This window comes from Homalodisca vitripennis, chromosome 1 (assembly GCF_021130785.1).
Source record: "Homalodisca vitripennis isolate AUS2020 chromosome 1, UT_GWSS_2.1, whole genome shotgun sequence".
NCBI lineage: Eukaryota > Metazoa > Arthropoda > Insecta > Hemiptera > Cicadellidae > Homalodisca > Homalodisca vitripennis.
Window position 1 is genome coordinate 112,120,494 of NC_060207.1, and position 14,273 is coordinate 112,134,766.

The window sequence follows — 14,273 nt, forward strand, 5'->3', positions numbered from 1 at the left end:
TGAAAATCATGTACAGTTTTAAACACAATTGGAAACTAGGTTAGTATTGCTTGGAGCCGTAATGTCTTATTGTGGTGTGTATTGAGTAACTAAGAATAACTTACTGTTTCACAACTATCAGTAACTCAAGGCTAACTTTAAGATTAATAATGACTGATAATCAAGCATTGTTGTTGGAATGATGAAGACTGACCTTTGCCAGAGGCGACTACGAGGATGTGTCTGCGGCTGATGAAGAACTGAGCACAGATGTGCAGGACACATAATACCAGCACAGCCAACCCAGATATCCTGAACACCATGGCACCACTCATCTGGTCGAACATCAAACCAGCCAAGAAACTGCCCATTGACACCCCTGCAATTATCATGTGTACCTAAGATTTGATAACTGGACACTGCTTTGGTAATTGTTCAAGGAACTTATAAACTAAATCCTTTGAAAAAAAAATAACTTAATAAAAACATAAACTGAAGGAACAAAAGGATTTCAGACAGTTGCCATATTATATGTTACAAAAACAGAACACTAGATGTTTAGAGTATTGAAATTTAACATTTTCCTCAGGTTTCAGAAAACCCTAATACATAAGGTTATACATGCACAAAAAACTTAAAACTAAAAAGTGTGGTGATGGACTTCCCACACGGTAAACTAAATTGTATAACATATTATCTTGTATGTCAAAAAAACATACATGACTTTGATGTACAATATATTACTAGGATTTTTTGAAACCTGAAGAAGAGGGTAGATTTCAATACTCAAAGATTATGTTATATTTTTGTGTAACATATAACGATGGGAAATGTCTCAAACCCTATTATCGTTTTAAATAATCCATCGTTAATAACAAACTTTAAATGTAATCTGACTGGCTCATCACACTCACTGAATATTGATTGTATAACTATTATAATACTACACATTATATTTCATAACATGTAGAACTGCTAAAGAGCTATTTTTAAAATGTCACAGATTTATGAAATGTATTATAACTTCCAATTAATGTTATTATGTATTATTACACTTATTTTTTATTTTAGAAGGCTTACACGCCTTCTATATATATTATATATTATTATATATATATATTAATCTAGTTGCTGACAAAAGTAAAGTCAAAAATTATTTAATTTGTTTATTTTTACTCAAGAGAGCAACAATCTTTTTTCAACATTTTTCTTCACATGTACAGTATAGCCACGCATAATGTTAAAATGCATACATGCATGTGTTTTTACTTCCATACCAATGTATTTTCGTGAGTAATCTGTTTGTTTATTCTAACAATTCATGTCTGATTAGGTGCAGTATGCAGTTCTACCAAAGAGTAAAAAGCATACATTATAGAAACTGACCGATTCCCTCAAAGATGGCTCCGACTAGCCCCTGTACTGTGGTGTCGGTGCCAGGTGGTGCCACCAGGCTAGCGTACGATGCCATGGTAGCGTATAGTAGACCAAACGTGAGCCCGTTGAGCATCTCGATAGGCAGGCACCACCATGGGTTCGTCAGAGTGGAATACAGCAGGAACCGGATACTGAAGGCAAACAGCACCAGTGACATAGCGTGTGTATGGCCGATCTTCTTCAGTATCCAGCCTACAACAGAAAACAATATATTAATACAATACTCAACGACCTTCAATATGAGAGTAGCTTGATAATACAAAGTCAAAAATTTTGATAGCACTGGTGTTTATCATGAATACTTTAGTTAGATAATACTAATCTCCAACTCTGTGTTCAGCGGACATTTGTTTGAATCATGGTTTTCATCTGTTATAGTAGAATCAAGAGGACTTTCATCATCTATAAATGAAAAAGTTGGAATTTCCAAAATTAAGTTATCGATGCTTGCAACCACGTTATAACCAGAAAAATAGCAAGTTAATTTAAAGAAGCTAATTTTAGCGTCCTCGTTGATGAAACCTCTGACGTCTCAACAGTTAAACAGTTTTCATTGTGCCTACTTTATGTGACAATGAATTATAAAAACGACTACGAGATATCTAAAGTTCATGGCTCTAACCTCTGCTACGGGTAGTGACTTGGCAAAAGCCTTAATTAAATGTCTTGAAGACAGTAATATAGATGTCAATAACTTACGTGGCCAGGGGTACGAGAGCTGCTGCCATGAGTGGGAGGTTTATTGGCACAACTAAGAAGCTTATCCAGCAGCAATATGTACATTGTGCTTCTTATAACCTTAACCTGGTGTCGACAAATGTGTCTGAAGTTCTGTCAATCAGAAACTGCTTAGGAATAGTGGAGAAGTTGTATAATTTTGTCAACACTCCTAAACGACAAGGTGTTTTACAAAAGTGCATTGAATCAGAGATCTTGAAACCAACAAGAAAAATTTCCTGCAGCTTTGCCCAATAAGATGGGTATTTGTTATGAAAGAGCTTCTATAACCCATTGAAGTAGCATTAGAAGAAATTACAAACTGGAACGATAGACTCTTCTTCAGGAACTTTAATGCTAGTAAACTCCTTGCGTCAAGGTGAATTTATAATTTCTCTCTTGGCATCAGAAAAACTTTTTATTTACACTGTAAAATTAAGCAAAACAAGGAATTGACTTGGATTTATCATCTGCAATTACACACATTGAAACTGTACTTTGAAGCGTGAAATCCGTAAGAGAAAATGCAGATAAAGAATTTCATTGAATATTTGAAGAGGCTACCTAAATCGCTGACACTTTTGGTTACTTAATTTCAATGCTTCATACAACTGAACAGGAGCAACACACCAGCAGAAACGCCAGAAGTATCCTTAATATATTGAGAAAGCTCTTTTTTAGAGTGAAAAGCTCTCCCTTGTGGAGACTGGATATATACATAACTTTTAGCTCTACTAACACCATTTTTTTCTCTAAACTTCCTTTCTCTTCCACCACTTGGGCAATTCAAATGAAGATAGTAATTTTGATTGTAAAATCAAAATAATATAATTAAATGAATTGTTCGATTAGAAATCACAAATAATGTGTATCAATGATTTGTTATAATTTCATCAATATTTCACTAGTCAAAACTGCAAATACTGTTGTATAATTTGATAGATGAAGCAATATACACATAATATTAATAATCTCTATTTACAGTGAAATCTGCTGCATAAAAACATTGGAGTTGTTCAGTAGTCTTGTCTGAGCAAGTTCAAGTGACAGATCACAACAATGTAGCTGATAGTCCACAAACAGCCAAGGTCTGCAGCTGTCAGTCAGTTGTTGGAGGTGTACAAGCTGCTCCTTAGTGCCAGTATATGTCTATACTATGGTTGCTATATGTAGAGGAAGTTACTACTATATTCAAGTTATTAACACTTTGAGTGCTGGCCCTAAATGACATGTAACTCTGTAGAATGCTGGGCGTTTTTGGTGGTTTTCAAAAATGTATTTAAAAAAAAGTATTTAAGGTATGAGAAAAATACTTACATACCTTAATTCAGCTTACTTTCGTCTTTCTTTTAACGTGAGATTTTTAGTGGTTTTTTTAAAAACTACACATCAAAAATGTTTTTTAAAAACATATATTTTTGGAAAAAAAATTATTTTTTGAGACAGTTTTTTTATCTAACTTACTAAACTAAGCATACATACAATTATTTACAATGACCCATTTACAAATATAAACTGTCCTTTGAATAATACAAATCATGTTTTTATGTTTTGTAGTTTTTTGACAAAAAACTATGCCGTCATTGATGCGTCGGCATCACTTTCGCTGTCAGCACTGTTTTCAGCATCTGTAACATAATAATATACTATGTAAAATATGAATATATTTTTATTTTATTCATAAGAATAAAATATTAGTTGTATAAAGTTAATTTATTATAATACAAATTATAGTTTGATTCACGAAAACAATATCATAACCAAACTTTTAGACTGATGTTTATATGATAAATAGACTTACTTATTCTTACCTGAAGTATGTGTCTAATCTTCTTCCATTAAATCAGGATCAATGTCAAAATCGTCAAAAATACTATCTACTCCAATAAAATTATCTTTATCTAATACATCACTGATCGCAACGTCGTTCAAGCTGCGAGAAGCCATGATTGCGACATCGACTGCCGGCTGCAACGAACGTCACGTTAGCGGCACGTAAACAACGCGACCGAAGTTGCTTTGTCATTAAGCTCATACAATACATCTGACGCTTTCTAGCGGTGAATTGTGTTACTAAAAACCCAAATAACATTGTAGAGTAGGCAAAACCCGTTTAAATACGGACAATGTAATATAATACCAATTGAAATGACAACCACGTAAAACTACGGGATTAGCATTCTTCGGAAGTTTCGCCGTTCCGTAAAATTACGGGATTAGCACTCTAAGTGTTAACAATAAAAATAATTGTTACAAAAATAAAAGTTCTCATATACACTGTTCTATTTTTTGTGATAAAGTTAATTTTTGTAGGTTTATATAATGTATATGCAGTTTTATTGATTGATCGTGCAGCTAATATTTCTATTTAAATTATCTATTTATTCTGAAATTGAATGTAAATTTTTAGCTCTTTAAAATATTAACAGTACTTTACCAATTATAGTTTTTTTTCAAAGATTAGGGCACTGATTCACTAAAATTTAACTAACAATGAAATTTAACTGAAAAGGTTTGAAATTTAACAACAAAGAAAATGCCACTGACACACGCCATTCAGTGGGTACTATTGTAATCTATATGCTCATAATTTTTAACATAACCTTGACACAGAACAGTACTCTCATTCAACTTTAAATGAATTTAACAAATGACCTTGATTTGTTAATTGAAACTCACACGTTTTACTTACCTGATAGAAAGAAAAACGGAATCTCTCCCCCGAAGCACTGGACACCATTAACTAACCCCTCCAATGTTTTAATCCACTGCTGCGTCACAGAGCACCCGTAATTATCAGCCAGTTCTTCCAAATACCTTTAATACAGTTATATTTTCATACACAGTAAAGTAATGCTAAAACAATAGTTTTAATATTTTACAATGACTGGCAAAATCTTGAGATAAAACAGTATAATATAGTTATCTGAGGCCAATATACCTGTGTATTAAGATGATAAGGTTTAATTTAAGCCTTTTCTTGTCCACAGGACTTTCTTTCATAGTTCCTTATCGTAATAGATACTGACAGAAGAGCACATATATTTACTATAAAGAGCAACAAATTAAATAAATTTTAATAAAATACATGTAATTTTATATATATATATATATATATATATATAATATATATATATATACAATATATATATATATATATAATTTTTGTACTTTTCCTAACAGGAGCCCTGTTTGAAGAATTTTACAAGGCCATTCTCCACCAAAGTAGTTAAATCCTCAATCTTATTCAAGAGGCAAACGACAGAGTAATAACAAAAAAAAAAAACATACAAATTAATGAAAATAAAACTACTTTTTATGAATGAATGGCACAATATGTTTGGTATTAATGAAAAGAGGAGATTTCATTGTGTAGAAAATACTTTAATCAACATCGTAATTAAAAGAAAACAAACAATGGTGTTTTGCTCAAATTTCACTACGCTTAGAATGCTAAAACAATATATTTGGTTTGCAAAACGAAGACATAGTACTAAGTTACCTATACCAACACAAAAAAGAGAATTCTTTCTCTTTCTATTGCACCAAAGTAATTTGCTTCCATTTTGATTATGTTTTGTTTTATAACCTTAAATTGTAAACTCTTATAATTAACATTTTTTTAGTTTAGATGCCAATTTTTAAATAGGCAAAACCAGTAATAAATTATAATCCTAAAAAATAAATGCCTTTTGTGATGATGATGTAAATTTTTGTGGTAAAAGAATTTGGGTATTCACTAAAATTAATATGTTAATACTAGAATAAAAATATTATTTTCTGAAGGAAAAACTCACTACATGCAGCTTTATACATAATCCTCAAAAAATATCCCACACACACACACACACAAATGTTCAATTTTGTTTATGAACTTTTTGTTGGGTTATTCTTACATACTATATAGGATATTACAAGAAAACTAAATACAGACATTTTTGTCTTTTAGAATTGTGGTAATTTTGTATATTTTGGTTTTTTAAAAATATTAATTTTACCATCTCTATAAGAGGGTTGAAGTTAGATATTTAGTACACAACTTCCAGCAAGTATTTATTTGTCTCATGGAAATCATTTTTCTAGTCATAATTTACCATGTATCACATTACAGTTATGATCTACAGTTCCTGAGAAAAACAATAGTGTGTTGTACTGCACCACATCAAAGATAGACTACTCAATTTTAAAGTAGTAACATAGTCAAATACTGGCAAACCCAAAACGTTGATAAATCATACTTAATGTAGACAGTGCTAAAACCAATGAATTGTCTTAAATTTGTAATTACTACCCAATATAATTATATAAGGTAAACAATTGGATTACCAAAATAAGAAGTTCCATATTAAAGCTGTGCACATTCCAACAACAACCAACCACAGCAGAAACACTAGCACTTGGATGTCTTTGAACATTTTCCCAACATTGCGTAATATACTAGCAGCCTGAGGTGTTTGTGTGTACTGCAAAAAACAACATTTACGTGAATGATCAATATAAAAGTAGAAAGTACTTTTAAAATATTCTCTGAAGCTTCCTTAAATTGATTTTCTAAAATAAACACATTGTACAAGAAATATTATTAAACCTTTCCCATTTTATGTCAAACATGTACCAATATTATGAAATTCCCATTACTATCCTTTACCAGAGCTATTTAATCTAAAAACAGTAACTATTTCATCATCTGTATTATTATTAGGAAGTGTCTATGTAGTTAATGAACATCACAGAGGCATTAACTTTGCTTTAATTTCTAAAATCACACTCTACATCAGCTGTTTGTTTGATTTAAAACTCAATATAATAGTAATTGTTAGTTTGCAAAGTCTGTTTATGTAAGAAAACATGGTAACATTTAAACCTAATTCTATGATGCAATATAAAACATAAAAAGTCAACAAAAGATAGTGCTGTATTTAGTGACAGATCAGTAAGTGTTGGAAGGGGAGAAACCTCTTGTTTTGTCAAACATGTAAGAGACAATCAGGTCTACAAACTGAACTTTATTTCAAAACAATACCATTGATACCAAAAGAAATTTCTGGTAAATATTTTGTGTTTTGTTCTGATAAAATGTAATACACATCCTGTTGCAATTGGTAACAACCAAAACAATAAAAAATAATAAGATGCAAAATTCAAAATGCAAATGATTGCCTAACATTTCTACTATATTATGCCTAATTTTACTAGGAGAGCTCTGGAATCAAACATACAAATAAATGGATACGAAAGGGTTAAACATGTAGTACCCAGTACCTTTATTTTGGAAGAGACAACAAAGTCAAGTGTCAACATCACTGCCATCATGTAGAAGACAGGAGTATAGTCCTTATGTGCCATTCCAGCACTCCAAGTGTCCACCAACCAGCCAGCCACGATCACACACAGACCAAAGCCTACAGATCCCCACATACGTTGGTTACCATATTTGCCAGGTTGATCGCCTAAAACAGGATTGTGCAAGTTAGTTATTTGTCACAGGATAGAGGATATAGTCCTTATGTGCCATTCCAGTGTTTCAAGTGTCCACCAACCAGCCAGACACAACCACACACAAACAAAAGCCACAGATTTCCAAATTCACGTATTTTAAAATACTTTCATAAGTTACATGTTTTTTTAAAGCAGCCATTTTACAGCAATATTACTGCAAAATCTAAATAATCCTACCTTAACCCACAAAAGTTTATGTAGTAATCTACATTTTGTAGTTTTAGTTGACATTTCCTAGATTGGAGGTTGTAAATTGCATGCATTTAAAATTATATAAAAAACTACCATCACATGTCAATGTTATAGTGACTAATTTTAAATTATTTTTAAAGATAAAACTTTTCACTCACACAAAAGATGAAGAAGTTATACCAACTCACCGAGGATAGTGAAGCAGATGGCATCACCAACACTGACAACTACTGCCATCCCGATCCAGCTGAACACAAGTAGAGAGGTGAACATCCAGAACTGGTAGTGGGAGATCACTTGAGAGTTGGACAGGTTAGTGAGGTCAGACAGTGTGTCACTCTGACACTGCATGCGGCACTGTGCTATCTGCAGGCTGGTGTTGCAGTAGGGAGTGTGCCACACATCTCCACCGGCCAGTTGTACCTTGCTGACACGTGTGAACAGACAATCACTGTTCTGTAACAGTGCATATTGACAGGTAATGAGTGGGTGGAATATGGAGAGTTTGAGATGTTTCTGAGGTGTGTTATTCTGTAATTGCGTGTAGCACTGGGCTACCTGAAGGTTGCCTGGAGTGTGCTACACATCCCCATCACTATGTGCCAACTATACTTTTCTCACTTAAGTTAATAGATGAATAAAGTTCATTACATGGCATGGTAGCTGGGATGAGTGTATGAAGAGTCTGAACTGTTGGTTGGTACTTCCACAGATGTCACATGACCTACACAGACTTTGTTCTAAGATTTCCCTGATATATTCCAGGAAGTAGTCTTTAATAAGATTTGATCCTATGCTACAATTATCCTGAAATAAAATGTAGTGCATGAAATTGTTGCAAAGGCTCAAATAGGTACAAAACTCCTTATGGAAGACAACAAAAAGGCTTGCTGCATCGCTGAATTTCTTTGAAGACTACATTAGACATGGTAATAAACTTATTGATCACATTGTAACTGCTGATGTAACATAATAATAATAATAATAACACTTTTTATTGTGTCAACAATTATAAAAATTGCATACAATCGTCAATATGTATATCTATTTTAAATTGCCCCCCTTCATACCCGTTCATACACAGTCCACACTCTTTCCTAAGACTCATACTTACAGCCATACGTTTTAAAATCTTCTAAATTTTACCATCAGAAATAGAGGATGATCCAATTACTTTAAATTTCATCCCAGCGGCTCATTATAAACTCTTCCACTGAGTAAAACACCCTCGACACCAAAAAGTGTCTCAATCGAGCTTTAAATTTTGTTGGTTCATTCAAATTTTTTATTTCATCAGGGAGCTGTTGATCAGCTTAACACCAACCTCGGATGGCAAATATTTGAATGCGGCTGTTCTGTGCGGATGTAACCGACAGAAGATTGTCCCTGCCTCTTGTCCCGTATTGATGGACGTCCCTGCCCTGGACGAACTCGCACTTAAATCGGCAGTACAGGGCGACATCGAGGATGTAGAGACAGGGCAAAGTTAGCAATCCAAGCTCCCTAAAGGCATCTCTGCATGAATTTCAGAATTTCAATTTTGAAATGATGCGGACAGCTTTCTTTTGACTTCTAAATACTTGCTCAAATTTGTATTTAGAACAGCTGCCCCATAGCCTCAACCCGTACGTTAGATGGGGGTGTACAAGGCCGAAGTAGGCCAATTTTAGTACATCCCGGGACCAAAACTTTGAAAGGTTCCGTAGAGCATAAATGCCTGAAGAAACCTTTGAGCAGGTACTTTCAATGTGATCGTCCCAAGTCAGACCTCGATCAAGGTTCATTCCGAGGAACTTGGTGGAATCAGTTTCCTTTATAAGGACATCGTCCGCCATCACAGCAGCGCGATCCTCAATCTCTCTTTGCCGCAAACAGAAATTTAGTGCATTTGATTTGGAGTTGTTGGTCCTCAGATTTAATTTAGAAAAAAACTGAATACATGAATTCAGTTCTAAAAAGGAAATGATTTCTAATTCATGTTTTGTTGGAGCTCTAATGCAGAGCGTTGTATCATCAGCATACTGGACCATTTTCCCTCTCAGGAGCGATGAGTTCAGCCTATTGACGTACACAAGGAACAAGACTGGTCCAAGTATAGATCCCTGTGGGACTCCATAGGCCATTCTAACTTTTTCTGACAGGGAATTCGCAATCTGCACATACTGGCTTCTATTCCTGAGGTAAGACGAGAGCCATTCATGTGGTAGACCTCGAACCCCACACGTCTTCATCTGGTACAACAATGTATCATGATGTACACAGTCAAATGCTTTGGATAGGTCGAGAAATATGCTTAGCACATGTTCTTGCTTCTCCAATCCATCGACAACTGTTTCAATCAGATTTGTGACGGCATTGATAATGGATTTGTTCTTTCTGAAGCCGAACTGCTCATGACAAAGAATTTGATACTTGCCAAGGAACAACTCAAATCTCTTCAGAAAAACTACTTCAAAAATTTTGCTCATGACCGGAAGAATTGAAATGGGGCGGTAATTTTCTGCAAGGCAGGGATCATCTTTTTTGAAAATGGGTGTGACTTTCGCTAATTTCAAAAGGGAAGGGAAGATGCCTTGAGCGAAAGACAAGTTAATCAAATTTGTGAGTAGAGTCAAAATATTGCTTATAGCAACGTTTGAGCAGCTACACAGACATGCCGTTAATGTCACACATTTTTTTGGTTTGAGTCCCTGTATCACGCGGGACACCTCCTCCTCACTCACAGGAGACAGCACTATTGATGAGATCGGTCCCATCGATGACACCTCAATACAGTTGGAGCCTCTGAATGGTGGGCCAAACGTAGCAACAGAGAAAAAAAAGAACTGAACTCATTAGCTACGTTTAATGAATCTGTCACGAGTTCGTTTTCGATTTTCAGTTTTGGTGTTTTTAAAGTGTTTGAGCCAGTAGGTTGGGTCGTTGCATTTCTGATAATGCTCCAAGCAGTTTTGGAAAAAATTTCACAATTGCTAAGTTTGTTTTCAACTTCCCATGATTTTGCAAATTTTATAGTTTTTCAGTATTGGCTCTTAAAATTTCTAAAAAATGCTTTAAATTGTTTGTTGTCTTGCTTACGTAAATCGAATGATAGAACCTCAAACGATCTCGCAAATAAAGTATTTCTTGAGTCATCCAAGAGTTTGTTTTTCTTTTTTTTACTTATTTGACATTTTTAAAAGGGCAAGTCGTATTCAAGTAAAAACTAAGCGGTCGTGGAATGCCAAAAAAGCTGTTTCTACGCTGTCAGAATGATTTAAAAAGGCCCAAGTTTCTTTTGCTAAGGAGGAGTTGAAAAGTGTGATGTTTTCAGACATCAAGTATCTTTTGAATTTGGATGGAGGGATTTGAGTCCGAGACGAACAATGACTAATAATGGTCTCCTGAGCGAAGTGATCAGAGATGACTGCGTTGATTACAGTGACCGAGGCGTTTGGGATGTTTGTGATTACGTTGTCGATGGCTTTACTCGATGTGGTGGTTACTCGTTTTGGAGTGTTTATCGACCAAATCAGCCCGAAAGAATTAAGAATGTCCCATGGCTACTGGGTCAGGGGGTCGGTGTGGTCTAAGGCGTCAATATTGAAGTCGCCAGTTATAATGAACTTGGACAACTTTAAATTGAGTAATTTTAAAAGATTTTCAAAATGTTCAACAAATGTGTTGCTGCACCCTTTTGGTGATCGGTAAATGCCAATTATGTTGATTTTGTCTTTGGAATTGATATTCATTTTTATCCCGACCACTTCAAAATCTAGGTCACAAGTGTGATTGACCTTGAATGGGAGGAATTCCAGACCAGATTTTACAAAAATTGCCACATCTCCCCCTTTAAAATGTGATTGATCGAAAGATGTTGCCAATACATAGTTCTCAATCCTGAACTGTTGGACAGTTTCAGATTTGAAACCGTGTTCGGAGATTACGAGAACATCAGGGTGAAACTCGCCTGCCATTAGAGATAATTCGTCGACTTTATTTGTGGCAGACTGTGAATTTTGAATAAAATAACTCATGTCACCCTGTAAAAATTGCCTAAATTTGAGGAGAGACTATGTTAAAAATAGCCTTTGAATAAGACATCCTTTATTTTTTTCTTTACGTTCTGAACGGCTCTCATATGTAAGTATATTGTTGCTTTAACCGTTGTGATCTCAGGAATTCTTAGCTGGTATTTGCCTGAGTCTCACCTATACTTTATTTAAAATCTTTATTTTCTAAACCTACATAGAATTTATTAATGAAAATCAATAAATTTTTATTGCTTCATAAAATTTGCTGTCATATACATTATAACAGGCTTTCTAATCATGCACAAAAATGTTTTATAAAAGACTAGCTGTTTCCCGCGGCTTTGCACGCTTTTCGTAAGCTTTGCCCGTGTATGTGAACTTCTGGTTTAATTGAATTATATTTATAACGCCGATGTAGAGTTTGCCTTGTTGCCACGATCAAGAAAATCTGTGTATGTTTATAGCCATTGTGCACGTACATGTACTTTATTGTAAAGTGGTTTAACACTCAAACTTTAAATTCAATCTGAAATGTATCTTAAAGACAAATATACATAATAACTTAGCGCCTTCAAATAGTGTTTGGCTATGTAATATACGTTAACTGTCTCGTAATTGCAGTTTATAGTGTGCAGGCGCTTTGAAACCTTTTATCTTTTGCAGCGCCGCTTGGTGGTGAGTTACATCAATGGGCATAGCTTATAAACCTTCTCCGTGGAAAAATACGTAAACATACAAATTTTCATAATGGTCGGTCTAATATTTTGCGATTCTATAAAGGACATACACACAAACATTCATTTTTATATACAGGGTGTCAATTAAGTCTGGAACCTCTTTTTCAATTTTTAAACCACAATATAAAAAAATACCAAAGTTCACACGTGCTTACTGGTGATAGTAACGCACATATCTGCCCAATTACCGACCAGATAATCCCTTTGGGGGACGGTCCACAAGGAGTCAGACAAAATTCTCCAATAGCAGCATAGGTCAAGTTTGGTATCAAATTAAAGGTCTTACTTAGCAGAGTACAATGCCGCAAACCAGACTTCAAAAGGTGGATTCATTCAGTAGTTATAGCTATTTGAATTTTAAAATAATTGAACAATGTAAATTATTAAGTATTTCAAGTAAACACCAATTTTTAAGTACATGTGATCAAAGTAAGTGTTCAAAATGTTCCCCTACCATCGTCTGGCAATGTCCTGGCGGTTGTAAAAGCCATCCACTGCATTTTGAAGGTAGTCACGAGGAATATCTTGAGCTTCTTGGACTATGAGATTTCTTAGGTGCGCCAAATCTCGAGGCTTAGTATGATAAACTTTATCTTTGAGATATCCCCAAAGAAAAAAATCCAGCGGAGATAAATCAGGGGAACGAGCAGGCCACTCTAATGCAACACGTCTTCCAATCCATCTGTGAAGGAATATTGTATCCTAGTATTTTCTAACAAGGAGAGCAAAGTGTGGTGGCGCGCCATATTGTTGGAAATAAATTCTTTGAAATTGTCGACCAAGAGCAGCTTGTAGTGCAGGAATTATCTCATTTTGGATCATTGCTAGATACGAGTCACCATTTAAATTACCATTGATAAATATTGGGCCCATAATTTGATTTCCTATAATACCTCCCCAAACGTTAAGTTTCTGTGGATGCTGTGTATGACTCAATCTGCCATTTTCACATTCTAACAGTAGTTGTGTTATTGGTAATAATTATTGATTCCTGGCTTCGATTACTACATTGTCAGATGATGGGAGGGGAACATTTTGAACAGTTACTTTGATCACAGGTACTTATAAATTGGTGTTTACTTGTAATACTTAATAATTTACATTGTTCAATTGTTTTAAAATTCAAATAGCTATAACTACTGAATGAATCCACCTTTTGAAGTCCGGTTTGCGGCAATGTACTCTGCTAAGTAAGACCTTTAATTTGATACCAAACTTGACCTATGCTGCTATTTAAGAATTTTGTCTGACTCCTTCTGGGCCGTCCCCCAAAGGGATTATCCGGTCGGTAATTGGGCAGATGTGTGCGTTACTATCACCAGTAAGCACGTGTGAGCTTTGGTATTTCTTTCTATTATGGTTCAAAAATTAAAAAAGAGGTTCCAGACTTAATTGACACCCTGTATATAGAAGAAGATATGTTGCTTACAAAAAAGTATTTTTTTCAAAAACTTTGAATTCCTTATGGATGAAAGTAAACAAAAAACATATAAAGATCTAAATCAAAACTATATTTAATTAGACCACTGAACACTAAATTATTATCCAAAATTTTATTGAATTATATGCACAAATATCTAATATAAAACAAAATCACATGAAGGGCTTTTTTAGTTTTGCGGACAGAACATTAAAAACTAAAATAAAATTGTACTTCAGGTTTAAACAGTTACGTTACAATATTACAAGTTAAAAATTA

General features: G+C 34.4%; 1 protein-coding gene across 2 annotated transcripts in view; it reads right to left on the minus strand.

Moving 5' to 3' along the window:
* The window catches only part of LOC124369354 (major facilitator superfamily domain-containing protein 6), a 68,176-nt gene that overhangs the window by 11,975 nt on the left and 41,928 nt on the right, over positions 1–14,273 (minus strand). For both annotated transcript variants that reach the window (XM_046827341.1, XM_046827335.1), the window contains exons 6-11: positions 8,013–8,280; positions 7,396–7,583; positions 6,460–6,596; positions 4,826–4,950; positions 1,366–1,608; positions 194–358 (exon numbers count right to left, since the gene is read on the minus strand). In XM_046827341.1, the coding sequence (XP_046683297.1) occupies positions 194–358; positions 1,366–1,608; positions 4,826–4,950; positions 6,460–6,596; positions 7,396–7,583; positions 8,013–8,280 (1,126 nt within the window). The remainder of the gene's footprint in view (positions 1–193; positions 359–1,365; positions 1,609–4,825; positions 4,951–6,459; positions 6,597–7,395; positions 7,584–8,012; positions 8,281–14,273) is intronic.